The sequence below is a fragment of the Elephas maximus genome, chromosome 21 (assembly GCF_024166365.1).
Source record: "Elephas maximus indicus isolate mEleMax1 chromosome 21, mEleMax1 primary haplotype, whole genome shotgun sequence".
Classification (NCBI taxonomy): Eukaryota; Metazoa; Chordata; class Mammalia; order Proboscidea; family Elephantidae; genus Elephas; species Elephas maximus.
This window is the reverse complement of record NC_064839.1, coordinates 50,926,766-50,953,557: the sequence shown is the minus strand read 5'-3', so window position 1 is coordinate 50,953,557 and position 26,792 is coordinate 50,926,766. Positions and strand designations below refer to the sequence as shown.

At 49.7% G+C, this 26,792-nt stretch overlaps 2 protein-coding genes across 4 annotated transcripts in view; one reads left to right on the top strand and one right to left on the bottom strand.

Annotated features, from left to right (window-relative positions):
• Positions 1-232: 232 nt before the first annotated feature.
• Positions 233-13,126, top strand: CIBAR2 (CBY1 interacting BAR domain containing 2). The gene is made up of 9 exons (XM_049864134.1): positions 233-361; positions 2,516-2,750; positions 4,664-4,732; positions 4,814-4,915; positions 5,491-5,492; positions 6,255-6,363; positions 8,587-8,700; positions 11,133-11,234; positions 12,800-13,126. Exons 1-9 carry the CDS (start codon positions 342-344, stop codon positions 12,920-12,922), a joined length of 876 nt encoding a protein of 291 aa, XP_049720091.1. The 5' UTR covers positions 233-341; the 3' UTR covers positions 12,923-13,126.
• Positions 13,127-17,168: 4,042 nt separating this feature from the next.
• The window catches only part of KIAA0513 (KIAA0513 ortholog), a 79,996-nt gene continuing 70,372 nt past the window's right edge, over positions 17,169-26,792 (bottom strand). For all 3 annotated transcript variants that reach the window (XM_049863962.1, XM_049863963.1, XM_049863961.1), the window contains 3 exons: positions 23,064-23,144; positions 22,370-22,464; positions 17,169-20,259 (listed from right to left, as the gene is read on the bottom strand). In XM_049863962.1, coding sequence (XP_049719919.1) covers positions 20,210-20,259; positions 22,370-22,464; positions 23,064-23,144 — 226 coding nt within the window. In that variant the 3' untranslated portion in view covers positions 17,169-20,209. The remainder of the gene's footprint in view (positions 20,260-22,369; positions 22,465-23,063; positions 23,145-26,792) is intronic.

The following is a 26,792-nucleotide window of genomic DNA, read 5'->3' as shown; positions in this document are numbered from 1 at the left end:
CCACTTCCTGGGGACCCCAACCACGGGTCCACAAGAAGCTCCATCTCAAAAGAGAGACTGGAGATTCCTTGGGGCCCCTTCTCTGAGCCAAAGCAAGCTGGGCAAGGCCCTCCTTATGCACCTGGAGGCCAGCCTTGGGGAGGGGTTGCCAGGAAACCGGCCACAGCTCCTCCCAGGGCCTGCTGTGGGTGGCAACGTTGCCCAGCAACCAGGTAGCAGTGTCCCCCGAGCCTGGGCCCCACAGTTGCGCCCAGCCCTACCCGGCCTCTCCCGGGCCTGCAGGACCCCTGAGGCTCTGGTCTGCTTCCACGAGACCAGGACAGCTGGCACTTCTGGTCACAATGAACACCATCCTCATCAGGTGAGTAGCCCTGCAATGGCCCGGGCTGGGAAGGAAGGAGGCAGGGTTTTGGGGGCCTAATGCAGCCTGGGGCTGCTTCTGGGGGCATGGGGTGCTCTCTCTCACACACCACGCCCATCTCAGGGTTAAGGGAAGCACAAGGTTCAAGACCACAGAAGCTTCTGAAATCTAGCCTCTACCTGTTTCTCCAGCATTAGTGCCCACCACTCCGGTGGTGGCCAAATTCTCTGGGTCTCTTCTGTCTTTCCCTCGCTCACCTCTACCTGGGAAACCCTTCTTCATGGCCCAAGCCTCCAGCTCGCAGCACCTCTCTTGCAGAACCACCGCCATCTCTGCGCCTCTCTCCCCGCCATCTCCCCCCATCTCTGTATTGCATTCATCTATCTCTGCTCTCTCACGACACGCCCACCCCCTGCCTGATCGCTCACAGGCCTGCTTCCTCAGAGTTCACAAACTCAGGGGTGCATGCTTCCTAAAAATGCTGTTTCCTGGGCCTCGATCACAGCAGTTCTGGCTCACAGCATCTGGAATGGGGCCTGGGAATTTGCATTTTTACCTGAGCGGCACCCCCCACCTGGAGAAACAGAGGTTGTACCAGCTGTGTGACCTTTAGCAAGATGCTTCATGTCTCTGGGCCTCAGCTTATTCATTTTAAAATGCTGATAGTACTAATACCTTAAATCAAAACAAATTAAACCAAATCCATCGCTATGGAGTCGACTCCAACTCATGGCGACCCCATGTGTGTCAGAGTAGAACTGTGCTCCACAGGGTTTTCAATGGCTGAGTTTTTGGAAGCAGATCATCAGGTCTTTTTCTTCTGAGGGGCCTCTGGATATGTTCAGAACCAACAACCTTTTCGGTTAACAGCCAACTGCTTACGTGTTTGTGCAAGCCGGGGACTCCGCTGGTAATTTACTTGCAGGTAATGCATCCGGGGTGTTTTGCAAATGTTACAATGCCACACTGGCTAGGATTTGTTAGGAGGACAAAGGGCCGCTCCCCAGACAGTTTGCAGCTTAGGGGTGTGATTACAGTGGCCAAGGGCAGCAGGGGGTGGGGGAGCGGGGGTGAGGGTGGGGGGCTTGGTCCAATGGAGGGAGGAGACAGTGCAGCAAGCTCCTGGGGACAAGGGTGCCAGGAGGGGTGTAGAGTGAGCGGGGAGGGAGGCTAGGCACCTGAGGCTGGACCACGTTTGCTGTTTCAGGAGAAAGAAAGCCACAGATCATGTGCTCATCCAGTCCCTCTTAAACACCTGCTCTGGCCCGGCCTCACGCTAGGAGGATTTACGGATGAATCAGCAAGACCTCAGCCCAAGATGCTGCGCCACAGGAAGCGATAGATGATACGCAAGAAGCACAGTTAAAGGCTTTAGGCTTCAGAGATGGGAGACCGCCCACAGCTTGGGGGAAAGGCAGAGTCAGGAGAAACTTCAGCAGGAAGATGGCCTGGGCTGATACCGGTTGTCGTCTTAAAGGATACCTCCGCTAGGAAGATAAAAGTCCTTTTAAAGTGGTCCCAGAGGGTGGTGGTGGTTCAGTGGTAGAATTCCCGTCCTCCATGCAGGGGACCCAGGTTCGAGTCCCACCAATATCCCTCCGGTGAAGCCAGCACCGGTCTGTCAGTGGGGGCTGGTGTGCTACCATGATGCTGAACAGGTGTCAGTGGAGCTTCCAGATTAAGACAGGCTAGAAAGAAAGGCCTGGAGATTGACTTCCAAAAATCAGCCAGTGAACACCCTCTGGATCACAATGGACTGACCCACAACCTATCACGGGGACGGTGCAGGACCAGGTGGTGATGTGCATGGGATCGCTGTGAGTGGAGGCTGACTCAGTGGCACTTAACAACAACAAAGGGGCCCCAGGGAAGAAATGCCCAAGATTGGAGTCAAAGTCACGTTTACATTCCTGCCTGGTCACTTACGAGCTGGGTGACCAGGTAGTCGGCCCTGCTCTCTGAGCCTCTTCCTCACCTGCCTTGCTGGGCCAATGATGCCACCCTGAGTGTTGTCCTGGGGACAGACAGGGGTGTCCTGGCATGGCGCTTCCCGCATAGGATTAGCAGTGGCTCATGTGTGCTTGTGACAGTCAGCTGCCCCTGGGGTGCCCAGAGTTCCTTCCCAGAGGCCCACTCAGGCTCCTGCCTCCTCAGGGACAGCCAGGTGAGGGTGATGGAGAACATGGTGACCAATGCTGAGAAGTACTTTGGCCAGTTCTGCTCGTTGCTGGCTGCCTACACCCGAAAGATGGCCCGGCTGCGGGACAAGGCTGACCAGCTTGTCAAACAGCTCATTGATTTTGCCAACACCGAGAACCCCGAGCTACAGGCCACCCTGAGGAATTTTGCCGAGGACCTGGCCAAAGTGCAGGACTACCGGCAGGCGGAGGTGAGCGGGCTGGACACTTAACTCCATTATCACCACGTAAGGGAGTCATTTCTGAGGGTCCGGGGGCTTCCTTGAGTTGGATGAGGGGTGGGCCAGGCCAGGAGACCTTGAGAGGGGAGGTATCTGAATCCTAGGTTGAAGGCGTCTCCAGGGTCCATGAGGACCCAGAAGGGACAGAAATCCTGGGAGGCAGGAAGGCTGCACAGTACTGGGGAAATAATTACAAATAAATCCCCTGCCAACCCAGAAAAATCCTTTGCAGAAATTGTAGAAAAGAATGAAACGGTTGTATTATTGGATAAGCATTAAACCAGGTGACCATGTGCACCACAGGCAGTCCACTAAAGAGACTGCCAAGACAGACAGAATCTAGCCAGCAAACACAACCCACAACACACAAGTTCTCCAGACAGGTGTTAGCTTCTCCTCAAGTAAAAGGATTTGCCAGTATTATTTGCTACACACCCACCAGCACCACCAACTCCAACTCACGGCGCCCCCTTGTGTGTCAGAGTAGAACTGTGCTCCATAGGGTTTTCAGGGGCTGGTTTTTTGGAAGTAGATGCCAGGCCTTTCTTTCGAGGCACCATCCTTCCGGTTAGCAGCCAATCACATTAACCATTTATACCACCCAGGGGCTCCATTTACCTGGTGATCGGATCATCTTCTGTGTTTGCTAATTGCCTTTTTCCAAAGGAAAAAGAAAACTTTTCTGGTCTCTAGGACAAGCAGGTAGTGGCAGCTTGGAGCCTGCACTTAGGCTAAACTCCCACTGCGGTTTGTATGTAGGGCTGTGTGGCATAGTCCGCATGATCCCCACGCTATTCCGTGCTTCACGGCTCTTCCATCTTGCTTCTGTCTTGCTTCCCTAGCTAGATCATAAGGCTGTTTGCTCAGGGTGAGAAGGGTCTGGATGTAAGTCCTATCTCTGTCCTGCTGTGACTCTGAATGCAAGTCCTGCTCCCAAGCAAGCCTTGGTTTTTCTCATCTGCGCAGGGGGGTTATCATGCTAACTTGCCCAGGGGTTAAGAGAACAGTGCCTGCAGTAGGGACACAAAAACCAAAAAAAAAAAAAAAAAAAACCAAACCCGTTGCTGTCAAGTCGATTCCGACTCATAGCGACCCTCTAGGACAGAGTAAAACTGCCCCATAGAGTTTCCAAGGAGCGCCTGGCAGACTTGAACTGCCAGCCTTTAGGTTAGCAGCCGTAGCACTTAACCACTATGCACCAGGGTTTCCAGTAGGGACACAGCCATGCTCATTTCCTCTTCTAGCCCCTCCTGGTAACGACTCTAGCCAAGTTATTTTGTTCCAGGTGCTGTCTTCCTGAGGGTTGTACCAAAAAAAAAAGCCAAACCTAAGTCCGTTGCTGTGCTGTCGATTCCAATTCATAGTGACCGTATATGACAGAGTAGAACTGCCCCATAGGGTTTCCAAGGCTGTAACCTTTATGGAAACAGACTGCCACATCTTTCTCCTGTGGAGCAGCTGGTGGGTTCAAACCGTTGACCTTGTAGTTTTAGCAGCCTAGTGCTTAACCAATGCACCATCAGGGCTCCTTAAGGGTTGTACAGTCCCACCGAATCGTCATGTAACCCTAGTAGGTACAATCATGCCCATTTTACAGATGAGGAAGTGAGGCCGAGTGAGATTAAGTACACTTAATGTGCTGCCGAAGCTCTTGGGTGGAAGACACAGGCACTGAGCCCAGGCCTGGTGCTCATAAGTTAGGAGGAGTGGAAGGGCAACTTGTGCTCCCTCTGCCCTCTATGGGCTAGTCATACAGCTCTGAGTATACAGATGGCACTTTATAAATGCTGGTTGGAGGCTGGGGGCTGAGCCTGGCCCCACAGAGGCCAAGCATCACCCTGGTTCTGTCTGCTCTGATTCCCTGCCCATCCCTGCTCCCCCAGGTTGAGAGGCTGGAGATCAAGGTTGTCAACCCCCTGAAATTCTATGGGGCACAGATAAAGCAGACCAGGGTGAGTACAGGGCACCACAGTGTGCGCGGCAGTGGGTCTTGCTCCCCTGGATCCTAGGAAACAACTCTCCCCTTCCTTTAGGCTGAGATCAAAAAGTTCAAACATATCCAAAATAACGAGATCAAGCAACTGGAAAAGCTGGAGAAACTGAGGCAGAAGTCACCCTCGGATCGGCGAATGATCGTATCCTTCTCGCTTGTCACCAGGGCTCTTGGGGTCTTCTCTGTCCAGGCCCACCAGGCAGGTGCTGCGAGGGGGTGGACACCCCATTGGGCTGCTTGGTTTATTCTGAATCCTTAACAGTGGCTACTTCAGTCCCAGGTGAGTGACCATCTGTCTGGGTAAGGCAGAACCACACTCAGGTAATGAGCAACCTCACAAAACAGCCAAGTAAGTGTTCACGTGGGGAGAAGCAGGTGTGTGCCAGGCCCTGAGCTCAGGGTGGAAGATTTGAAGGTACAGAGAAAGCGCTTGCCTGGGAGTCAGGAGACCTGGGTCTGTCCTGGCATTGACACTACCCAGCTGAGGGATCCAAAGCAAGTCACTCCCCTCCATGGGCCTTGGTTTCCTCATCTGTAAGAAAAGGGCTCTATTGCTTTTGTTTTATTTATTTTTTTGTATTTTACTTCATTGTTTTTGTTTTACTTATTGCCTTTCATCTTGTTTATTGTTACCTATTTAATGCTCAGTCCCTAGGTAGGACAAATGTTTAGGTTATTGGCTTCGAGCCAAAAGGTTGGAGGTTCAAGTCCACCCAGAGGTACCTTGTAAAAAAGGCCTGGCAACCTAGTTCCGAAAAATCAGCTATTGAAAACACTAGGGAGCAGTTCTACTCTGACACGTGTGATGTCATGATTCGAAGCCGATTCAGTGGCAACTGTTCTGGTTTTTGTTTTTTCCTGGATACCAGACCCCAGGTCCCTGCAACAACCTAGGTCAGCCATTTCACAAACATGAGGTAGTAATTAAGGCCCCATTTTAGTGATGAGGAAGCAGGCAGAGAAAGGTGACTTGCCTGAGGTCACATAGCTAAGTGGCAAACCCAGAATTCGGATCCAAGGGTGCCTGACTCCAAAATACAGGTTCTTCATGCACTGGGCCTGGCACAGAGTAGGCATCCTATAGATGTCAGTCAAAGGAATGAATGACTGAGTTAATAAATTAAAAATGTTGCATGTGCAAGAATTAATTATCAATGAATGTGCGGCACCTGTTATAATAATAGCTCAGTGAGTGCCCACTGTTTGATCCTCACAACCACCCTGCAAGGCAGGTCTTGCTGCTGTTCCCAGTTTACAAGCAAGGAAACTGAAGCTAAGAGAGGGTAGGTGACTTGTCTGGGGTCACACAGCTAGTACACAGTCTGTCCAACTCCAGCACCTGTCCCCTTAGGCACAGCCCTATTCAGTCACTCCTCTGACTGAATAAGAGAGCCCAGGTGAGGGGACTGAGAATGATTCAGAATGGTGCCTGAAGGATGGAACCGCCCCGGTGACACTTGCCACCTCTCGCTTCCCTTGAGCCAGGCAGAGACGAGCGTACAGAGGGCCTCAGTGGACGCCAGCCGCACCACAAGGCAGCTGGAGGAGACGATCGTTGGCTTCCAGGAGCAGAAGTTGAAGGACCTTCAGGTAGGGGTCTGTGTCGCGGGCACTGCGGGCTGCCTGGTGTCTGTGAGCATGTATTCCCATGAATGCATGTGTGTATGTGCCAGTGTGTATCTATGTGAGCCTTTGTGGGTGCGTGTTTGTGTGAATGTGAGCATATGTGTGTGTTCGTGTGTATGTGTGAGCATACGTGTAAGTGTGTATGAAAGCCTATGTGCATTTGTGTGTATGTACATGTGTGTTCATGTACCAGGAATGTGTATGCTCATGTGTGTGCTGGTGTGTGTACATGTGTGTAAACATTAGGTAAGTGTGTACGTGTGTATCTGTGATTGTGTTTGTGTTCATGTGTGTGCAGATGTGCTTGTGTCTAGGTACCCGTGTATATGTGAGTGCGTGTGTGTGTGCATGTGAAAACATGCATTTGTGTGTGTTTGTGGGCACGTGTGTGTGTGCAGAAGAGTGTGAGTGTGCATATGTGCCCACACGGCTCTCAGGAACCCAGGTTCCTAGTACAGTTAATCCTGGCTGCAGGGCATAGGAGGCCAGCTGCTCAGGTCAGCTGTTCTGGGCACAGCTGTCCTACCCGGAAGCCCTCCACTGGGAAAAGACTCAACAACCCACAGGCTCTGCTAGCCTTCGTCCTTTTCTTCCTGAAGCTCTAGACGCCCTTCTCTGAATGGACCATGGGGAGGCATGGCGGGACAGGCCTAGGTTGTCCCACTTCCACTCAGACCCCAGGTCTCAATGCAGCCCAGAATCCTGGACCCAAAGTCCCAGCTCTTGCGAAGACCCTAAAAAGCTGGGGTCTTGAAGGACCAGCTGATCACAGAGGCCCTGCATACACAATTGAGCCTCTCCAGTCCAGTTTCCAAATTACTGCTGAGAAAAACCAGTTGCCGTTGAGTTGACACTGAATGATTTTTTGGAAGCCAGGCCTTTCTTCTGAGGCACCTGTAGGTGGACTCGAACCTCCAACCTTTCATTTAGCAGCCAAGTGTATTAACTATTTTTACCACCTGGGGACTCCATGTTGCTTTCCAGGGGCCTTATAAAAGGCAGAACGGATTTGTTATTCCTGGGCTGGACAACCTCTTGTGGCTTCCCTTGTTTTAAGGATAAAGTTCAAAATCCATTCCATGCCTGGGGCCCCACGCACAGCAGGAGGATGTGTTGGGACCAGACAGGAGGAGCTCTATGAGTGCCTGCCGAGACGAGTGGAGCCTTCTGACAAGAGCAGCTGACATGGATTGCTTTTATCCCGCGCCTGTACCACTCATCATACTTGACGGCTAGGTCCAGTCACGTTGAGGGGACCCTGGGCAGAGCAGAGTAACACGCATGTACCAGCGACTGCCCTCCCCATCTCCAGGAAGACCACCACAGCCCACGAGTGACAGAGATAGAAGGTTCCATAGCCATCCACCTGCAAGCCTGCGTCCTTAGCGCAGGTGACACAGAGGCTGCAGGGATGGGCCCAGCAGATAGAGCTGAGACGACAACCCCAGGAGAAACTCCTCACACAGAACGAGCCCTCACTTGTTTCCGGTACAATCTCTGTAGAGGGCAAATGGTCAGCATTTATCAGAGTTACAAATGCATTTAACCTGCAGTCTAGCAAATTTCACTCCTGAAATTTATCTGACAGCCACCCCAGTCCAGGAAAGAAATGACATTTGTGGAGGGTTCTTCCTGACTGCTTTCTTGTTACAGCAAACAGCTGAAAGAAAAACATCCAAGTGTCCATCTGCTGGAGACTAGTTAAATAAATTACACACACAGCCACACGAAGAAACACTATGCAGATGTAAAACAAACAAAAATGAGTAATGAAGCATCCTATAGAAAGGTTGCCAGGATTTACTATCGACTGAAAAATAAAAGCAAGGCTCAGACAGAGGAGAAAGGGAAAAAATAAGAATGCATATTCATATCAAGAAACAGTGGAGGTAACTACAAGAAACCTCTAGAAGCTATTACCTAAAAGGGGTGGGAGCAATGGGAAAGAAAGAGACAGAGGTGGGAGCAAGACAACTCAATGTGGACCTCAGCAGAGTGTTGACTTTTGAACCGCGTGAATGCATTATCTGCTCCAACAAAAATAACACATTGAAGTTCTTCTCCAGGACCCATCTCCACAAGGATAGCCAACCCCACCTCCCCACCTGTTTTATCTATTCTCGACATTACCCCAGGACTCTCCTTTGAACAGTATTACTTAAGTGGTTTGGGTTTCTCTCCTCGTAGAAAATTTTTTCGGACTTTGTAACCATTGAGATGGTCTTCCATGCCAAAGCCGTGGAGGTGTATTCCAGTGCCTTCCAGACCCTGGAGAACTATGACCTGGAGCAAGACTTAGAGGTAGGTCACAAGTGTCTGTTTTCTATTTAGTGTGTGGGGTTGAATCTGATTTTGGTTCTGTCTTAATGCAATAAATTTTTCTTGGTAACATCTTGTAATTTTTCGATTTTGAAAACTCATTCTGATGAACTGTCTTAAATGTCTGCCCTTGGGTGCCAAACTGAGAGGTGGAGGATTTTCCCGAATGCTGTCTACCAACATGTTCATCATTATTTGAATATTTAAAGACAAATGGACAACAACAAAAAGTGCTTCCAGGCTGATACTTGCTGTAGTTTTTATGTAAACAATGTGTTTATTATCCCCCTCTAACCTGACTAAAAGGAGCCCTGGTGGTGCAGTGGTTAAACAGCTCCGCTGCTAACCAAAAGGTTGGTGGTTCGAACCCACCAGCCGCTCTGCTGGCGAAACATGTGGCAGTCTACTTCCATAAAGATTTACAGCCTGGTCTAAGTCATAGAAGTTGCCTGGACACATCCAAACACCTTGAGAGACCGAGTTGCGGGGGCTGAGGGCTGGGAACCATAGTCTCGGGGGACGTCTAGGTCAACTGGCATAACATAGTTCATAAAGAAAACGTTCTACATCCTACTTTGCTGAGTAGCGTCTGGGGTCTTAAAAGCTTGTGAGTAGCCATCTAAGATACATCTATTGGTGCCATCCCATCCAGAACAAAGGAGAATGAAGAAAACCAAAGACACAAGGAAAATATTAGCCCAAAGGACTAAACGATCACATGAACCACAGCTTCCACCAGCCTGAGCCCAGAACTAGATGGTGCCCAGCTACCACCACTGACCGCCCTAATAGGGACCACAATAAAGAGTTTCGGAGAGAGTGGGAGAACAATGTAGATCAAAATTCAAATTAAAAAAAAAAAAAACAGACTGCTCTGACAGAGACTGGAGGAATCCTTGAGACTATGGCCCCTGGACCTCTGCTAACTCAGAACTGAAGCCACTCCCAAAGCCCACCTTTCAGACAAAGAGTAGACAGGCTATAAAACAAACGATAACATATGTGAGGAACATGGTTCTTAGTTCAATCAAATATATGAGACCACATGGTCAACTCCTGCCCAAAAGCAGGATGAAAAGACAAGAAGGGACAAGAAAACTGGACAAATGGACACGGGGATCCTGGGGTGGAAAGGGGGAGAGTGCTGTCATTTTGCAGGGATTGCAACTGATGTCACAAAACAGTATGTGTATAAATTTTTGAACGAGAAACTAACTTGAGCTGTAAACTTTCACCTAAAGCACAATTAAAAAAAAAAAAAAATCACAGCCTTGGAAACGCTATTGGGCAGTTCTGCTCTGCCCTATAGTGTTGCTACATGTTAGAATTGACTCAGCGGAAATGCGTTTGGGTTTTAATCTGACTAAAATCTAGAATGAGCTGTTCCAGTTACCTTTAACACACTACTTGACGCTAGTGGGGTAAAACAACCATCATCTGTTATTATTATCTTTCATGGTCTGATGTTTGGTTGGGCTCAGCTGGGTGGTTCTTGCTTGGGGTCACTCATTCGGTTGCAGTCAGTAGGTGGCTGGGGCTGGAGTCCTTTCGAAGGCTTCTTCACTCATATGTTTGGTGGTAATGATGACTGTCATCTGAGTAGAAGACAGACCACAGAATTTGTGGGGCCCCTTGTTCAACAATTATGAAGGATTCCAAGATGGCGACAGAGAGCATAGACTGAGCACAGGGCCCTTCTGAGCACACAGCCCTGTGACTGCACAGGTTAAAAAAAAAAAATCCCCTGAAATTAGCCTTGTAAGAGTCGGTCCCCGGTAAGATCTGCGGCTGGAACATCCACACACAGCCTCTCCAGGTGGCCTGGGCTTCTTCACAACATGACAACTGCTTTCCTGTAGTGAGCATCCTGAGACAGAGCTGAGACGGAGCAAGTGTCTCGGATGCAGGCGTCGGCTGTGTCACCTCTCGTGACAAACTCAGAAGCCACTCAGCATCACTTCTGCTGAATTCTATTCGTTAGAAGCGAGTCACTAAAGCCAGCCCACATTTGAGGGGAGAGGAATTTCACTCCACCTCTTGAAGGGAGAAATGTCAAAGGATTTGAGGACCTGCTTTAAAATCAGCACATGGGCTCAGTGGAAGTCAATGGGCTCCTGCATTTACTCGACTCTATGACATCCTTTTAGGGGTGGGGTTATTTCCAGTCCAGCTAACTTCCTGTGTGACTATAGAGGAGTTACCTATCCTCTACAGGCCTCAGTTTCCCATCCAGAAAAGGGGATGATAATGCCCACTTTCAGGGCTGCTGTATTATACAAAACAACAAACAGGAAGCTTCTGGACACTACCTAGCACAGATGGAGGTTCCATTTGTGTTAGGTATCTCTGGGCCTTCTGGCCCCACCACCCTTCCTGCCCATGCCCACTCGCTTTCTGTGTTTCCCACTTCGCAGGATTTCAGAGCCAAGATGCATGGAGTTTATGGGCATTACAGTGCTCGACCATTCACTGACACCAACACCTCTTCTTCGGTCCCATGGGCTCTCACCAGCCAGGTGAGCACTGGGTGGGGGTGGGGAGTGGTAAGGTGACAGACCTATGACAAAATGAAGTGACAAGGAAAGGCCAGATCACAGTCACTCCAGAGAGTAGAGCAGAGGTGGCTGAGAAAGAGGAGCTGAGAAGCGGGCGCTGCTGGGAGCGGGAGGGCTTTTCTGGAGTCTGGCCTGGACTTTGCCTTGAAGTGAGACCAGGCTGCACCTGCCCACACACATTCCCTGCCCGTGGCTGCCGCATGTCCTGGGTGCCCACCAGCGGCATCCTGAAGTGTTGCCATTTGAGAAATGGGATCTGAAAAAAAAAAAAACCAAACACCACACCCATTGCCCCTGAGTGGATTTCAACTCATAGTGACCCTATAGGACAGAGTAGAACTGCCCCACAGGATTTCCAAGGAGTGCCTGGTGGATTCAAACTGCCAACCTTTTGGTCAGCAGCTGTAGCTTTCAAACACTACACCACCAGGGTTTTCGAGTGGGCTCTAGACGGGTCCAATCCTTCATCCCACCCAGGGGGCTGATGGGCCTCTGAATCTTTTAGATTTTAGGAAAGTAATAAGGTGTATATGCCACATGTTATGTGGGAACCCCAGCAAGGTCTGAGGAAGACGTCTGTAGTCAAGCACAGTTATATTTCTTCAGGGAAACCTGTGATCATTCAACCAAGTGAGCCCCAATGTGAGTACATGTCCAGCTGGGGGGGGCGAGGTAGGGAGCCAGCCCCCAGTGTGTGTGGGTGGGAGGCAGGGGGTCTCATGCCTTCCGGAATAGTTCCCTCTAAAAATAGCAGAGAAGTACGACCCCTGAGCCCAATGGCCTGTGCCCAAGCCTACTACTCCTGAGCTGTGTGGCCTTGGAAATGTTTCTTCTTTTTTTAAAAAAAGATTTTATTTTTTGTTGTTGTTGTTGAGACTATACACAGCAGAACATACACTCATTCAACAATTTCTACAAGTACAATTCTGTGACACTGATTACATTCTTCAAGTTGTGCAACTGTTCTCACCCTCCTTCTCTGAGTTGTTCCTCCTCCCTTAACATAAACTAACTGCCCCCTAAGGCTCCTATCTAATCTTTCAAGTTGCTGTTGTCAATTTGATCCCATATAAATAGATCTTAAAAGAGCACAGTGCTCAAGACAGACATTCTTTACTAGTTAAGCTAAACTATTGTTTGGTTTTGACTTCAGGGAGTATTTTTGGTTTAAGGTTTAAAGATTATTTCAGGGCAATCGTTTCAGAGGCTCATCCAGCCTCCATGGCTCCAGGAAATCTGGACTCCAGGGAAATTTTAAATTCTATTCTGCATTTCCCCCCTTTTGATCAGGATTCTTCTATAAAATCTTTGATCAAAACGGGGAACGTTTCTTAACCTCTCTATGCCTGAGATTCCTTATCTGCAAAGTGATGGCTAATAATCACCACCTCTGCGTGGGGTTGTGGTATTAGTTGAGCAAATCCCTGTGACGCACAAAGCACTTAGAACTGTGCCTGCCACACAGCGAACACTCAGTTTTGGTCCCTGCTATTGTTATTACTGATGTTGTTGTTATTCTTCTTTAGAACACTCAGAGCACCATCCAGAGCCAGAGGAAAGAGGAGGATGCGGGTGAGGATGACTCCGTGGAGGAGGACATGGTGGAGGATCTCAGGGGACAGGGGCAGGGACAAGGACTGCACAAGTAAGAAGAGAATGCTTCCCCATGACATTCAGAAAAACTGGCTGGCTTGATGTCAGATGCCCTTGACCCTCAGGGGGGCTCTGCTCTGTAACCCTGGGCAAGTCATGTGTCCTGAGGAACAGTGTCACTCACCTGACAGGCTACTCCAGGGATTCCATGTGCCTAGCACTGTGCCTGGCGCACAGTAGGTGCTCAATAAATGCAGAATCTCAGCCAAATTGTGCTCTGTTGCTCTGTCCCATTTCATAGCTTATGCCCCGGGGGGCCTGGTATGTTTAACCTCCATTAATGTTGGAGTCCCTGGTTGGCACAGTTAAGCACTCAACTACTAACTGAAAGGTTGGTGGGTAGAACCCACGCAGAGGTGCCTTAGAAGATAGGACCGGGAATCTGCTTCGGAAAGGTCACAGCCTTAAAAACCCTACGGAACACAGCTCTACTCTGCAAAACATGAGTTCAGCATGAATCGGAGTTGACTCGACAGCTACTGGTTTGGTTTTTTTGGTTCTAACGTTGGAAGCAGGGAACTGATGTGCAGGGCCATCTTGGGATCAAGAGCACATCACAGAAGTCTACAGAGCTGGGGCATGGGGACGGCTGAAGGTGGAACAAGGGGCGGGGTGCTCGGACTTGGCCGGCTGCCTTCCTGGGCCCTTGGGGACACACTTGGAGGGCAAATTCCCAAAGAAGTGCTGTTTCCCCTCTCTTCCCTACACTGGTGACTCAGTGTGGGTCCTGGAATTGGATTCTGTGCTCAGCACTATATGCAGACCCCTCTGTGGGTGAAGGCCATACACAGCCCCAGGGAAGTCGGAAGGTTCTAGATCATAACAAGCCTGAAAGTGCAGACTCGTTCCACTTGTCACAGCAAGCTCTGAACAGATCACACCAGCCTGGGGTCCCAGCAGCTCAAAGCCGGAGGATGCCTGCATTCCCATGGTGATGCAAGGGGCCAGGGAAAGTTCCAAATACGGCTAAATCCTCCAGTGTGGCACTGAATAGAAACTCCTCTTTCCACCTGGCTTCCTAGGCTGCTCACAGAACTTCTGCCTGGTAGGCCTGCTTCTTTAGAGGGGCCATAGTGTTTTAAATTGGGGGTATCCATGCTCAGGGTCACCCAGGCCTCAGCAAGCCTCTTCCCTCCTCACTGAAGACCTTGGGTGGGAACACTCCCGTGTGGCCTCTCGCACTTGCTGGGGGACGAAGACTAGCATCTGCACAAGACCCAAATGCCCCACCCAAGTTGGGTACACAGCTCTCTGGCCCCAGAGAAAAATGTCTCCTTCTCAAAAGTCACTGATGTAACTCAGAAGTTGGCAAATCCTGTAAAAAATCCTCACAGATATATTAAAACAAAAATGAAACAGCACTTTTTTTTTTTAGAGATAATTTATTTCAGTTTCCACCTTCTGACAACTCAAGGTGCAATATATTTACAAATTTTTATTTTCTTCACAGGAAACAGCTTTGACTTTAGCACTGTTTTGAGATCTTCAACCTCAAAACTTTCTCAACCTTAAAATATAGTTTGTAGAACATCACCTAGAGGGACGCAAAGTTGCAGGACCGTAATACATAAAATACTGCCATCGCTGAACTATACTTCTACACTACTAAGAAGGTAATATTGCAATGTGACAATGCCAAGTTTAGATCCAAGTCAAACTCAGGTGAAAGAGAAAACAGAATGTACAGATGTCAAACAGCCCTGAAAGCCTCGACAGAAACCACGATTTACAACACAGGTAGCAGATGAACCACTTTCTGACATTCACATGTTCCAAGGGGTATGCAGGGAGCCGTGACGGTGCACTGGTTAAAGCGCTTGGCTGCCATCCAAAAGGTTAGCGGTTCGAACCCACCAGATGCTCTGTGGGAGAAAGATGTGGCAGTCTGTTTTCATAAAGGTTTATAGCCTCGGAAACTCTATGGGGCAGTTCTACTCTGTCCTGTAGGGTCTCTATGAGTTGGAATCAACTTGTCGGCAGTGGGTTTAGTTTTGGATTTTAAGCGGGTATGTACATATTGTTTCAATTCCTAGCATTACCCAGAGTTCAAATGTTTGACTCACCTTTCTCAAGGTGTCCACCTGGAAGACTCCAAGGGACAGTCCTCAGGCTGGGATCCTGACCTTACTGAGCTGTCCCCTTCCCTCACTTCCTTCCCAACAGCTGAACTGACAGTGATCCTGTCACTTGCAAAGGAAAGAACACAGAATTCTATGAGATCGGAATCCATCCCTGATTCAAAGCTCCTCATCTGCAATAGATACCTTCCATCCCATCGTCCTGCGTAGGGATGGGGGCCCAACGTGTGTTTCCTCTTTCTCTTTTCCATAAGCCCATTTGTTTAGAACTAGGAGGGACCGGGGACAGCCCCCTGCCCCCTTCTAGCTCAATGCCAACGGGATTAACAATAAGAATCTTCTTTCTAGTTAAAGTGCAAAATTCCTTATCGTGTAGCTGAAAGTGCTCCAGATCCCCGGGCTCCAGGCGTGCCTCTGCAGTGAGGCCCAGATCTGGGTGCTCACTGGATTGCACAGATGTCCGGGAGGAGGTGTGTGTGGAAGTGAGGGGAGATGGGCAAACCGAGGGGGTTCTCATTCTACTGGAAATTTCCCCTTCTAACAGTAACCACTGCAAGAGTAATGGTTATGGTAATATGACCATTACCAATGGCACAAGTAACATGATTAAAGAAGCCCCAGTGGAAGCACGGCCCCATGTAAACCCTGAGAACACCTGAGTCCCCCAGACACCACTTTGCATCAGTAGGGTCCCCCTCCTGAGCTCTCTTCTTCATCTCCTCTTTGGAGCTCCCACAGGCTGGCCAAATCGGGGACACTGGCCTGAAACCAACCAAGGCTGGCAGTGCATGTGGCTCCCTGTTCCCCAGGGAACAGAGCGGGTCCTGGGGTACCTCTCACTCTTGGGGAGTCTGAGCTGGTCCCTGTGGTGCTGAACCCCAGGAATACAAGATACTTGCCTAGACACAGCAAGGGTACCTGGCCTTCTGAATCAAAGACTGAATGGTGCTGAGAATGGGATTAATGTTGAGTATATTCTCTGGGATGAACAACCTGGAAAGAGCTCATCCACTGGCAGTGAGCAGTGCCTTCCTCTTCCCAGCCACATGGAAACAAGAATGCCCTGGGCCAATGGCCCTGCAGTTAGTGACTACAAGCCCTGCGTCTGGCTAAAGCCCGAACATAGAACATTTGTCAATTAGGAGCATTTCTAGTCAAAAGGGAATTGTTTCCCCTTTGCTGTAAACTCAGCTGAAAGCTTTCAAGTGGAATGTGTCTCCAAGAATCATAAAAATTAATAAGCAGTTTACAGGAATAGTGGGTGAAACAACCGAGTCATAAGACAAAGAGTTGAGCAGAAATAAATGGCTAGGTAGGCGGGAGAGGGGAGCTCGAGGGGTCTGGAGAGACCTGAAGAAGTGGAGTGAAGAGACCTGTCTCAGACCACCCACCTGCCCTTGGGCTGGCCTCCACCCACCTCCTGGGAAGGGTGCCCCTCCCTTCTCCCTTGTGGAAAAATAAACCCCTACCTTTTTTAAGTCCTTTTCTCCCAAGCTCTCCACTGTTCTTGGCAAACTAGTTGGCTCCCTGGCTGCCCGGTTATCTGAAGCCGTAGGTAATTTGGTAATAAAGTGACCTAACCACGTAGGCCAAATAGTTAGCGTGCTGTAACCCATGAAGGCCAGGCTTGTGGCTCAGGACTCTGAGCTTCTGGTTGAGGTAACTGGGTTAGACCAGAACCTTCTGTAAACTCCTCTGTGGTGTGAACTCTGGGCACATTCTCACATGAGGAAGCCGGAGTACCTGATGGCCCAGGTGAGATAAATTAACCTACACGACACTGTCCACTGAAAAGCAAACCCTGGAGCTACTGCCTCTGTTTGCGTGAATGACCTCCACAGTCCAAGGGGCTGGAAGAAGTGAGTTGTAGGGACCACTTGGTTTTAACTCAAGGAGAGGAGAGAAGTAGAAGGCAAGGCAGTGGGTGGGGGTGGTGGCTGGGTACCTCTGTCTGGGATGTGGCGCTGGTTTTAAATCCAGCGTGTGCTCCCTGAATCAACCTGAACATCTAGGGTTTTAATCTGGGGACAGAACGCAGGAACCGGACCCATCTTCCAAACCCTCTTTTTGTAATTTCATAGCTCTTCAGCCCACTTTTTTGGCAATAGGAAATCATAGTCTACTCCATTTCATTGGACAAATAAACACACACACAGAGCTGCAATCTGGAGAGTAACAAAGCCCCTTTTAAACATCTATCAAGATTGCTAAAACTATAACAAAGGCTAAAAACATAAAAAAAAAAAAGCCACATCTAAACATCACACTGTTTCCAAAGCAGGAAACTTTTAATTTGAGAGAATTCTCTGGATTTGGCTCGCTGGGATTCTCACAGCCCTGAAGGTCACACAGTAGAAAATCGGAACCATCACCACTAAGGACAGCCCCTGGCTTTGGACACTACCTGCTAGGACTGGAAAGGTTTCTTCTTGGATATCACCTGAAGTTTCCTGCATTGGGGCCTGAAGTTCTGCATTTACAGGGAGTGCTATGTTTTATCCTACAACACTGTGTCCTTGCTGTACACACAGATGTGAAATCTCTGCACCTGGACCACAAAACTGAGTGTTTCTGGAGTCTCTGTGCTTGCCCACAGGGTAGGCCCTCATTTCTGCTCTGGTGGGGCCTGGAGTGAAGAGACAAGGTTGCAGGGAGGAGAGAGGCAAGCTGTCAATCTTCTTCTAGGAACTTTACGCCCTTCCCAGGGATAGTGGCCAGAGGCACTTCCAGAGCCAGAGCTGCTGCCAGAAGAGGAAAGAGCAGGCAGTGTCACCTCCTGCCTCACTGTCCCCATCACAGGGCCAGGCTCTCTGTGGTAGCTTTCCTGGCTGGGGCTTAGCAAAACAGGCAATACTTCTAGGAGTCAGATTCACTTCAACCTTTAGGAGCTCCCAAACCCAAACAACCCAGTGCCGTCGAGTCGATTCCGACTCAGCTAGATCTATAAAAACAAGGAGCGAGAGGGGTGAAAAACAAAACGAAACCTTTCTTCCACTTTAAATTGCTACTTCAAGAAGTCTAGACAGAAAAAAAAAAAAATTGAGTATCAAGATCACATTTGAAGGTCAGAAATTGCCTTAAAGTGCTTGGAAAAGCCAAAAGAAGTCAAAGCTGTACTTCCTTTGAAAGGCTGTGCCAGCCCCAGCTCAACCCATCCCAGAGAAGCAGGAACCAGGGGCTTTCTAGCAGTCCTGGACAGGGTCTCGGAATCTATTTTTCTCTCTGGAAGTCAGACTAAATCAAAACTCATATACAAAAATCTTATATATACAAGGATAAGTCTTTTGGGCACCTTAATGTCTTAATGCATTTTAGTAACTACTAAAACTATAACTAATCTGACCACAAGACAGCAAAGGAGGGGGGCCTATCATCAGCTCTGCAGGCTTTGACAGAGCACTCAGCCGGCCCTTAAGTTTATAGAGGAGGGAAGTTAGCATGGGGCACTGGGGATGGTTAAATGCGTTATCCCGAAGGAGGCATCAGAGAGGAGGGGCCTGCACACCCATTAACTTGCTATTGTTTCTCTAAAACCCATTCAGTGGAGACATCACGATTTGGGGGCCTAATAATGGGGACTCCATCCTCTGGGATCTTCCTCACCTACAAGAAGCACACTACCACCCGTGCTTAGTGGCGTTGTAGGTAGGCTGAAATACACAGGCACACGCCTGGCACTGTCAGTAAAAATGAGCCTCACCTCCAAAGTTCCAACCCTGTTCTCTGGGTAGGCAGCATTCTACATGTGTGCGCTCAGATCAGCCATACTTCCCGTCACCAAACGCCCAAAACATGCGCTCCAGAACGCCACCACCTCCTGTTCCTCCCCGCTGAGCACCAGCTGGGTAAGGGAGTGTCAGCATCCAGATAAAACACTGATTTAATTCGATTGAAAGTAGAGTAAGTGGGAGGGAGAAAGGGGGAGGTAGGGGGAGGAGAGCGCCTCATGGCCTATTCCAAGGTCAGAAGACTCAGGGCAGCACGCAGAAGGAGTATTTACATGGTGGGCGCAGGCTGGGGAGCCAGCAGGCCTGGTGCTGGTAACCTGGACGCCAGCCCCTCTGACTGGTGTGGCTGGGACAAGCCCCAGGCACTGAGATGAGGTGAAGGGACTATCAGCAGAGCATGGAGGAGAGTGGTCACCGCACGGCTGCGCCTTCCGGGGGCTGCGGGTGGAGGTGTCCAGTGCTCAGGCTTCAGGTGAAGGATGCACTCGATGACGAGCTGTGGGCAGTCACTCCCTGCCGCCCTGCCTCTGTCAGTGTAACCCTGAGCGTGGACTTTTTGGTCCTTTTAGAAATAAAAAGCAGCACTGTCTGGTTTTAGGAAGGGCACTGTCTTTCAGCTTCTAAAGAAACCTCTTTCCTGTGTCGCTTGCACAGGACAGAAGACCCTGCTTCTCCTGGGGAGCTGCAGAAGTTTCTTGGCTTCAAAAGGAAGCTGCTGGCTGACCAAGTGCATCTCACATGGCTGATGCCACATGAATCCTGTTATGTTCCCGGTCTGGCTCTTGCTCAGAATGTCGTCTAGTTGGGGCCAGGTCTCACTGCTGCATCCTCTCACGGTCTTTCCCTATTTAAAATAGAAGGAGTTTCTCTCCTCGAGCTTCCTGTGACTCCCGGTTCCTGTCCTACAGGGAAGAGCAAGTACCTGCCAAGGATCAACACTGAAAGGGTCAACACTCTCTCCCCAGCTCCCCCAGGGGTCTGTGTGGATTAGGTGGCCCACACCCCAAGGTGGGGTCCTAGGTCTTCAGCCATGACTGACAGCACCTGCCTCCATGTGACTGCTGCATGCTGGGCAGCTCCTGCCCTCCTCTGGCACCCGCCCTCACTTACATCCTGAGCCCACCAGCCCTCTCCATGGCACAGTCTCTCCAGCAAGGTCAGCAGGAGGCTGGGGCGGCATGCCTCCCCCCTCCTTCCCTCATCTCACAAGGCTGATACTCCGGTGCGGCCACCTCGGCTTTTGCCGTATAGTTCAAGGGGCACTTGGCACACAGATGGGGAGCAGACACAGGCAGCGGGGAGAGGTAAGGATGGCCACCAGGTTCTTCTAATGGCTTGTTCTAGGGCAGCGGGGCGGCTCTGGGCACTGCTGATGTCATGCAGGGTTATCGAGGATGACAGCCAGTCGCTGGTCCTGGGAGAGTGGCGTGCACCCTCAGTCCTCCGTGGTGGGTGCCGTGGGGCAGCCTCCTGTGGGCTACTCAATGGCCATCTGCTCAATGTGATCACTGAGCAGCTTGTACTGCTCTGGAAGAGAAAACAGTGTTATTTCTCAGAAGATTGCTAGGCAGACAAGTCTGTCCTGCTCTTCTGACAAGAGGCTGCTGCAAATCAGGGGTCTCACAAGGAGTGGTGAGTGCAGGCATCTCACTTACTCATGCTGCTTCCCCGGGCAACCCCGGGCATCCCTGTCTGCCAAGTATCATGGGCAGGGCTGAACCGCAACATGGTAGGTTAATGCAGAGCCTCCGTTTACCAACACAATGGATGTCAGGCATGAACTTGAGTTCCCTGGGTTCCTGGGAATCAGGGACACATGTTTGCATACAGATGATGTCACAGACGATGTGATATTAGCCATTACCCATGGCTGTCAAGTTAACGCCAACTCATGGTGACCCTACAGGATAGAGCAGAACTGCCTCATAGGGTTTCCAAGGCTGTAAATCTTTACGGAGGCAGATTGCCACATCTTTCTCCCATGGAGTGGCTGGTGGGTTCGAACGCCAACTTTTCAGTTACCAGCAGAGTGCTTTAACCACTGTACCACCAGGGTTCCTCATTAGCCATTAGGGAGATGCAAACCAAAATCACAATGAGATAATACCTCACCCCCACCTCTGTTAGAATGGCAATGATGAAAGAAAAAAAAGAAAACAGGTGTTGGTGAAGTTGTGGAGAAACTGGAGCCCTTGTGTATTGCTGATGGGAATGTCAAATGGTGCAGCTGCTGTGGAAAACAGTTTGGTGGTTCCTCAGAAACTTGAACACAGAACTACTCTGTGACCCAGCAATCCCAATCCTAGGTATATACCTAGCAGAAGTGAAGGCAGGGACACAAACAGAAACCTGTACACCAGTGTTCATTGCAGCAGTTTTCACAATAGCCAAAAGGTAGAAACAACCTAAATGTCCACCAACAGAAGACTGAATAAACCAAACGTGGTACATACATACCCTGGAATACTACTCGGTCATAAACAGAAATGAAGTTTTGATGCACGTGACGACATGGATGAACCTTGAAAACGTCATGCTGAGTGAAATAAGTCGGTTGCAAAAGGGCAGATTCTGTATGATCTCACTTACATGAAGTAAGCAAGATTAGAAACGGAAGGTTATTCATGGTTACCAGGGGCTGGAGGGGGAAGCAGAGGGAGATTGTGCCTGAGTGGCACTGAAGTTTTGTTAATGGCGGTGGAATCGTCCAGAAAAGGCTAGTGGGAATGGCTGCAGGACAGGAAGGGTGCAGCCACTGAATTATTCACGGAGAAACTGTTGAATTAGTGAATGTTTCGCTGCATATATTTCCACCATAATTAAAAAAAAAAAAAAAAAAACCAATGGAGTACAGCTCTACTCTGACACACACGGGGTCGCCACGAGTACGGGTTGACGGCGCGAGTCATTTGGTTTGGGATAATGCATAAAGGTTTCCATGGATTTGGGAAGCTGACCTCGGCAATGAACTCCCTTTTGTTATAGAAACCAGAGATTCTAGAAAAATCTCAATTCCCTCCCTACCTCCCTTCTTCCTCCTGCTGGGGGCTCTCATTTAGAGCCATTTAGAAGGTGGGGCATTTTATGGCCAGAGTTTGGCTATATACAAGTTCAGAGCCTGAGCCTGAATGGCATGTTTACTTTTGGCCCTGTTTGTAAACACTGAGGGAGCAAGCTCCTCCCACACCACCCTTGGTGAATTTAGCAAAAATGGTTTTCCAAATAGAATGAGAAGTGTTCTAAGCATTTAAGTAGACATAGGGAAAGAGAGGAGTCCCTGGGTGGTGCAAATGGTTAACGTGCTTGGCTGCTAACCAAAAGGTTGGATGTTCGAGTCCACCGAGAGCTGCCTAGGAAGGAAGTCCTGATGATCTATTTCCGAAAGACCAGACACTGAAAAACTATGATAGCACAGATCTATTCTGACACACATGGGGTTGCCATGAATTGGCGTTGACTGGATGGCAACTGGTACTGAGAGGGAAAGAGAGGAGTAATCAGGATCAACCAAATAGCTTAACGTCACATTTCTAGTTAAAATAGATGCGTTGTTTTGAGCAGGGTGGGCAACTCCAGGATACACAGCATCTGTACCTAACATTCTAGCCTGCCTGTCTCTGGCCACCAGAACTCTCACCTTCGTCCAAGTTTCCGATCACGGCCTGCTTCTTCAGAAAGTCATTGCACAGCTTCTTGTTCAGTCCAAAAGCCAACATGTTGTGCATGAATGTGCTGGGGGAAAAACACCCATCAGCCATTGCCCACCTGCCTCCCAGGGAGAGGGGACCCGGGAAGCTGGGCCCTTTCCCCCAGGATGCCCAACATGCAGCTGCCCAAAGTTGTTAGCAGCAAATAAAAATAAATTGTTAACTAATTAGCTAGCCAACAACTCTCAGTGCAAAACCACCCGCCACCAGGTGCTATGTTAGGAGGCTGCATTAATTAGGAGCTGGAATTAAGGCCAAATGTAATTAAGTATATGCTTCTGAGCAGTTTCAGAATAAACACATCGTGACTAGTGACATCGTGTCACCAGCGTGTTCCATTATAAGGGACGGCTGACACAGAAAGTCCGGATGGAGAGACACCTCCTGTACTTGAGACTCCTGTGCCAGAGAGGCAGGTTGAGGGTGGCCTCGCTCCCCATCCATCCTGTATGCTGCCCATGCCCCCACGTGAGCCCCACAGGAAATTCCATCAGGTGGCCCACAGTGCCTCAACGCTGCCTGCCAGCATTCTAATTCTGAACAGGGAGTCCTGTGATGCTCAGTGAGGTGTGGGGCCTGATCGGGAAGGAGCACAGGTCTGGCTGTGGCCTCGCTGGCCCTTACCCCAGCTGTCCAAAGGTGATGTTCTCATTGAACCGCAGGCTGTCATCACGCTCCTCCTGGGTCATGTGGCACCACTTCTCCCTGCAGGCACAAGAGTGAAAGGACAGGGGTGTTCAAGGAATGCCCCTGCGCCTACCACTCACCCTGGCCCGATTTATGGGTGCAAAAGCATCAGCCCAGAAAGAGGGGTTCATTGTGCTTTTACACAAAGCCACAAGAACTTGTCTGACATTTGTCCAAAGTGCCCAAATACAGTCTTACTTCATTCTTTCTAAGACACAGAGATCCAAACGCTAACATGCTCTCCACTGGCCAGGAGAGGATCTGTACTCGGAGGTTGCCAAAACATTCTTTAAAAAACAGCAACACAACCACCTATGTCCTTATCTCTGGGTTGAAGGACAGAAGGTAATGGCCCCATTTCACAGAAGTGAAGCCTCCAGAGAGGAAAGGAACCTGCCCAGGGCACACAGTGACTGGAGTTCGAGAACCTGGGAGAAGGCTCTCAGCTTTGCACCTCTGTCTCCAGGCCTTGCTGGCTCTTTGGTATGGTCTGACTATATGGTCACATGCTGCATCCCTGGTCCCAGCTGCAGGGTCAAGGAAGCCAGAAGCCAGGGGAAGCTGGAAGGGCTCTGCCGGCTACATTTCATTTCCCTTCTATTAAGCAGAGGACTCTGTCCTTACCCTTCTCACAGCTTTCTCGGTTGATGCCTACTGTCTACCCTGTCGCCCTAGCCCTGATAACATGGGTGAAATCTACACTGTTCACGCTAGGCCTCTGTGAACAGTCATTCCGGGTCTGCCACAGAGACTCTAGAACACAGTGCTGAAACCCCACCGAGAAATCAACGGTCTCTGTGGGTGGTGTCATGGTTGAAGGCCCTAACAGGGAGACTTTCTGAAGAACTAATTTGACTTTATGTTTGTGGTGGAGAGACACTAAAGAGCAGAGGATTTGGGGTGGGGAGAGTGCTAGGTGGAGCATGCGCCTTTCTCAGGCTTAGAGGGAGCAGTGTGAATTCTCAGCATTTCCACGAGGAGAGGTAATGCTGCCCTGAGTTATAGTGCTTCCTCCATCAGCTCACTGCAGTGGACCAGCACAAATAGGAGTGCCTTCTCGTCCTCTTCTCAAGTGCAACTGTGGGCCATCTCCACTCCTGCACCTTCCTTGATGTAATGACAAACACCCAGTCCCCTGGGAACCCAAAGGACACTGTGTCTATGCACAGGAGCAGGGCAGACACTGCAGTTCATTTTAACAAAACTCCAAATGGGTGAGGCTTACTGAAAAAAGGTTAAGACAAAGATAAAAGAAAAGCAAGAGAATAGAGAGTATGAGGGAATGAGGGGCTGGGGATAATGGAGAAGCCAGAGGAAGAGAAACAGAACAAAAGAACATAAATTCTTAACTCATCTCCACCTTCCTGGCCCACGGGATGTCACTAGTGCTGCTGCAGTTTGGCGGGGGGGTGGGGGTGCACAGGACATGAGGGGCGTGACGGTGGTGGGGGGCATCACTGCCAGTCTCATCATGATGATGACATAATAACGTACAAAAATACCAAGAATGTACTTCCTGTTGCTTTGCTAAGTCCCATCCCATTTTCCCTTCCCATCCTCTTCCCCCATATTCGCCCTTAGGATTGTACAGGCACACATATTCCTGCACCTCCATCAGGGTTGCTGCACATGGCCGTGCAGGCTGGGTGCTCACAACCCCAGACCCCTAGGGAGCAGCCCCCTCAGTGGTGTGTAGTAGCCCAGCCCCCACTGCTCCTGGCCCTGGTGAGGAAGCGAATCTCTTTCTTGCTTTGGCTAGAACTCCAGCTGGCACATTTACCCTGACCTCTGCAGAAAGAGGTGGAGGGTCATTATCAATTAGCAGAGTCCAGCGATGCCTACAATCAAATCAGTTCCTTAAATCTGAGTTCAACGTCCAATACTGTGCAAGGTCTAATACCACATAGTGGACCGAACGTGGGTCTAAATTGCCAAAGTGGAAATTTGGATGTGACCAAGAGCTTGCTAAAAGGGAAACCTCACAGAGATTTCATGAAATGGCATCTTGTCAGTAGGTGTTACCCAAAAAGAGAAATAATGTTGGAGGCAGGAGCTTGACTGGGAAACTGGGTTCACCCCCTCTTCCTCACCTAACCCCTGCCGATGCTGAAGGAACACTTGCCCTGCTCTTTGGGTGAGGCTTGGGGGCACTTGCGGTTGTCTCGGGGCAGGTCAGAGATGTGAAGACTGCATGGGACCATGTGCAGTCAGGCGACTTCTGCTCTCAGGACAGGAGGCCTGTGAGGCCAAGGGGGCTCGGCCGGGCCCAGGACAGCTGCCCCTCCCGTCAGTCAGCACCACTGATCACCTGGAAGACAGTCTCATTCCTCTTTGGGCCAAGGCTAGCTGGGCTAAGAAGCTTTGTTCCTGGAAGACTGGTTAATCCCAGTAACACCCAGGTAGATTGTGGGGACTTGGTTTTTTGTTTTTTTTTTAAGGAGGTATTTACTATACCTAAATGCTCCTTTTAAGACATAACCATGAAAAGGCTATGTAGGAAGTAACAATAAGCACTACAAATACATCACTGATTACAGGAGGCATGCTTCACGAAACTATCACTGAAAAACAAATCGTTGTAATAGAAGCTATAATTTGAATTGGCAGGTCTTTAACTCTAAAAGTAGATTACAAAGGATATCTAATATTTAGGAGGATAAGCCAAGATTCTCTAACAACAGTGTAGAATTAACTTCTTCCCTCACTTAGAACTCTTTTGACTGGTGGACAGGTATTTTTTTGCCCCTTTGAAGAGCAAACACTTGTGAAGAAGGAGGCCCTCGTAACCATGTCCATGGCACACTAGGCGGGGAGAAGCTATCACTTTTACTGGCATTAGCTTAAGACATGTGGGGGGCTTGCGCCTGCCCCACTAACGTGTCAGAACCCAAAACTACTCAGAAAAGATTCGCTTTGGGCAGTTCTCTTTCCTTGTTCCCTATCAATGTTTAGTGGTCTCATGAAGAACATGGAGGAACTTTGTGCTTGTGTGGGGCTGGGTGGGGAGAGGTAGTTGGAAAGCCACTTTTACAAGACGTTATATTATATATACATATATTTTTAATAAAGTTTGAGTTCTTTTCCACTTTCCTTGATTCATTCACCAAGTCTTTAGCTCTAAACATTAACGATTCCAAAATACCTGGACATGAACTGTTCTCCCCACTTCAGTCCCATCCTCCACAGTTTACTTGGTCTATGTGGGCAAACACATCACCACATAGGATTCTAAAGCCCCTACTCTTGGGGCATGGCCTCCCTCCACTCCCAGGGCAGTCAGACCCTGCTGTGGGCTCACAGGAAACTACTCCATTCTAGGGCCTTGTCTTGAAAGGGCCCTCCCCCCGTCCCCCCGTAAATCCCACATCACCACATGACTGGAAGAAGCGAATAGCCATCCTCCCTCTGGCCCCATCGCACCATCACTGTGGCTCCCCTGACCAAGTGTGAGATCACAGAGGCTGAGGTCTAGCTGAGAGGGTTGCTTGGGGCGGTGGGGGGGGGGTCGGGGGGGGTGGGAGTGGCTGGCTGAGAGCCAGACTGGCTCAAACCAGAAGCAGACTCCCCCACCGTCACGTGCTCTCCCCCTCTGAATTGCCCTGTGTTTCCCATTAGACCCAGGAGTCATACGTGATTTCTGACTTATTTCCAGGTGCTCTGGCTTTG

Bases quoted from the DNA above. Each gene is read 5' to 3' on its own strand.
- CIBAR2 (XM_049864134.1), top strand. From the start codon at position 342: ATGAACACCATCCTCATCAG. The intron at 4,733-4,813 runs GTGAGTACAGGG...CCCTTCCTTTAG, and splicing joins CACAGATAAAGCAGACCAGG to GCTGAGATCAAAAAGTTCAA. The intron at 6,364-8,586 runs GTAGGGGTCTGT...CTCTCCTCGTAG, and splicing joins AGAAGTTGAAGGACCTTCAG to AAAATTTTTTCGGACTTTGT.